The sequence below is a fragment of the Rhagoletis zephyria genome, unplaced genomic scaffold (assembly GCF_001687245.7).
Source record: "Rhagoletis zephyria isolate East Lansing unplaced genomic scaffold, Rhagoletis_zephyria_1.1 Rzeph_scaffold_02138, whole genome shotgun sequence".
In the NCBI taxonomy this organism is placed as follows: Eukaryota; Metazoa; Arthropoda; class Insecta; order Diptera; family Tephritidae; genus Rhagoletis; species Rhagoletis zephyria.
Genome location: NW_016159222.1, coordinates 69,278 through 71,608, shown reverse-complemented (window position 1 = coordinate 71,608; position 2,331 = coordinate 69,278). Strand labels below are relative to the sequence as shown.

Here is a 2,331-nt window from a genome sequence, read left to right as displayed (position 1 = left end):
TTTGTACATAAAATAAAATAACACTTTTTAATATACAACGCTTTTACAAATGGACTAAAAAACTATAAAATAAATTAATGTAAAAAAAATATTTTTTAAAAACCAGCTTTTATTTAACCTGTACAATCAAAGGAATAAAATGAAGTAGTGTAACAAAAGATTTTTTAGCAAGAAAATTTTGTCAAAACTGCACTAAAATTAATAAAATAAAATAAGTTAAGGTCTCGTTAAAGTTACTAAAAGCCATTTAGTGAAAGGAGTTATTCAAACTCTAATGAAAATTACTAACAATTTGTACTAATTTACTTCGTTTTTAAAAAAGCTTGTCGGCGAATTCAGCGTACATGCATAGTTGGTTAGATATGTATGTATATGTATGTATGCAGATATTTAAATGCCGGTTTGCTATTCGCGCGACAAGCTTTCAGAAGTGAAACAATTAAAATGCAGTAATTATATAAAAAAAAAATCCTTTAGAACTGAAAGCCATACATTTATTAGAAGTCTTAGCAGTAACATTAGAACAAAAGATGTGATTATTGCAGTCAAAATGTTCACTAGCCCGGCCGGCTCGGAAATTTTCATTCTCCTTATAGTTGTCACTATTCGGAGTACTTTTCTATAAATTGGCTCAGGCACGAAGTAGGAAAAATTATCAATTTTTTTAACATCTGTTATAGGTTTTCGGAACTTTTTGGTTGTATATTCACCACAAATGTAACATAATACATTTGGCTCACTGAAACAACTTCTACCCAAAAAATACATAATATTAAATAAATTTATTTATACAAAATTGATTTTACATATAAAACTACACGTATGACAAAATATTTTAGTACCTATCGTGGTTGCACAACCAATAAACCACTAAAGATATCTTCGAACTAACATTTTTTATTAATAGTTGACCTGAGTAATTTAACATTAAAATATGTACATTTTACGAAATTACCTTTCTCACGCAGCGAAAGTTGAATTACCCGTCATCGCGTTTCGATATCGCACACGTTCTTCAAAAACGTATAAACTCAAAATTTTCCGTTTGTTAGAAAACGCAAAATACATGTTAATCATATCGTCAAGGGAGACTACCTACTTTCGATTCTCAACAACAAAAAAAATTACATTTTAGTGCCCCTTTAGCTGGAAGGTAAATAAACGGTCGATGAAAATTTTTAGCGAATAGATAATATCAATTACGATATATTTTGAGTACGCTTTTGAACACAACAAGATGACTCAGAGCACACGAAAAATATATCATGGTGAATTTACGCCTTTGGACAACATGCGTAAAAGCACGCTGCGGTTTCCGCAGAAGCAGCTCTCCTGGGTTGATGCGGGGGAATGAACTGTGACAAGCGAGTACGCAACAAATAAGGAGGGTGCACACGATGATTAATTTTCCATTTCGTTTTCGATTTATGCATGATGAATTCCCGAACGTATTTTTTGCAATTTGCGTAATGATAATATATGTTTGGCCAATTTGTGGTGTGTTTCTTGATGTTGTCACACAAGAGGAGGCGCCTGTACTTTTGTATTCAAATAGTGATATTTAAAAATAAGTAAGCTAGTAATTTTAGAACATTAGCGTATTGATTTACTTGAGCCGTCCTAATAAAATCAATACTTCTGCAACCCTAATTAAAGGGACATCTCAAGTTATGTTAAGTTATTGCTTGGGAACCCAATTAAATATTGTTGGAAAAAATTACTTAACTCGAAATAAGTTGTTTTATGAAAATGCCACAAATATGTAAATACATATATATGAATTTTGTGTGAATATATATGCATTAAGAAAATTCTAAGTAAATTAATAAATAAAATAAAATAAATAGTATGTTATCTCAGAATTGTTCTTAATTTTATACTATGTATAGCGTGTTTTTATTTCACTTACTTGTCGCTTCCAGCGCGCTCTCAAAATATTCAGCACCTTTGCCGGGTTTTGGTATACTGGCAATAACATCACCACCCTCGATGGTAGCCACTGTTAACTTTGTATTTTCAGCTGAAGAAAAAACAAATTAGGTTAATATATATTTTATATCTATACTATATATCAAATCAAAGCCCAAAAAAACGTGAGAGCAAAACAGCCGATGTACTGGGTCGATATCTATGATTCAAGTTTCAAAATGAAATATTTCTACCACAGTAGGACACAGTGGTATTTTTAAAATGCAATTTTAATAATAATCAACAATATCACGCGTTTGTATTTAGAAAGCATCAACAACCCACATACATATTTCTCTCTACTCCCTTCTATTTTGATACTCAGCTAGCACAGCGCAAAAATAAATAAAATAATGGGGGAAA

The 2,331-nt window shown here is 31.0% G+C and overlaps 1 protein-coding gene across 1 annotated transcript in view; it reads right to left on the bottom strand.

Annotated features, from left to right (window-relative positions):
- The window catches only part of LOC108366096 (synaptic vesicle glycoprotein 2A-like), a gene marked incomplete at its 5' end in the record, with an annotated part of 18,777 nt that extends 16,757 nt beyond the window's left edge, over positions 1 to 2,020 (bottom strand). Inside the window, one exon of the mRNA XM_017620384.1 lies at positions 1,910 to 2,020. Within this exon, the coding sequence (XP_017475873.1) occupies positions 1,910 to 2,020 (111 nt within the window). The remainder of the gene's footprint in view (positions 1 to 1,909) is intronic.
- Positions 2,021 to 2,331: the final 311 nt, after the last annotated feature.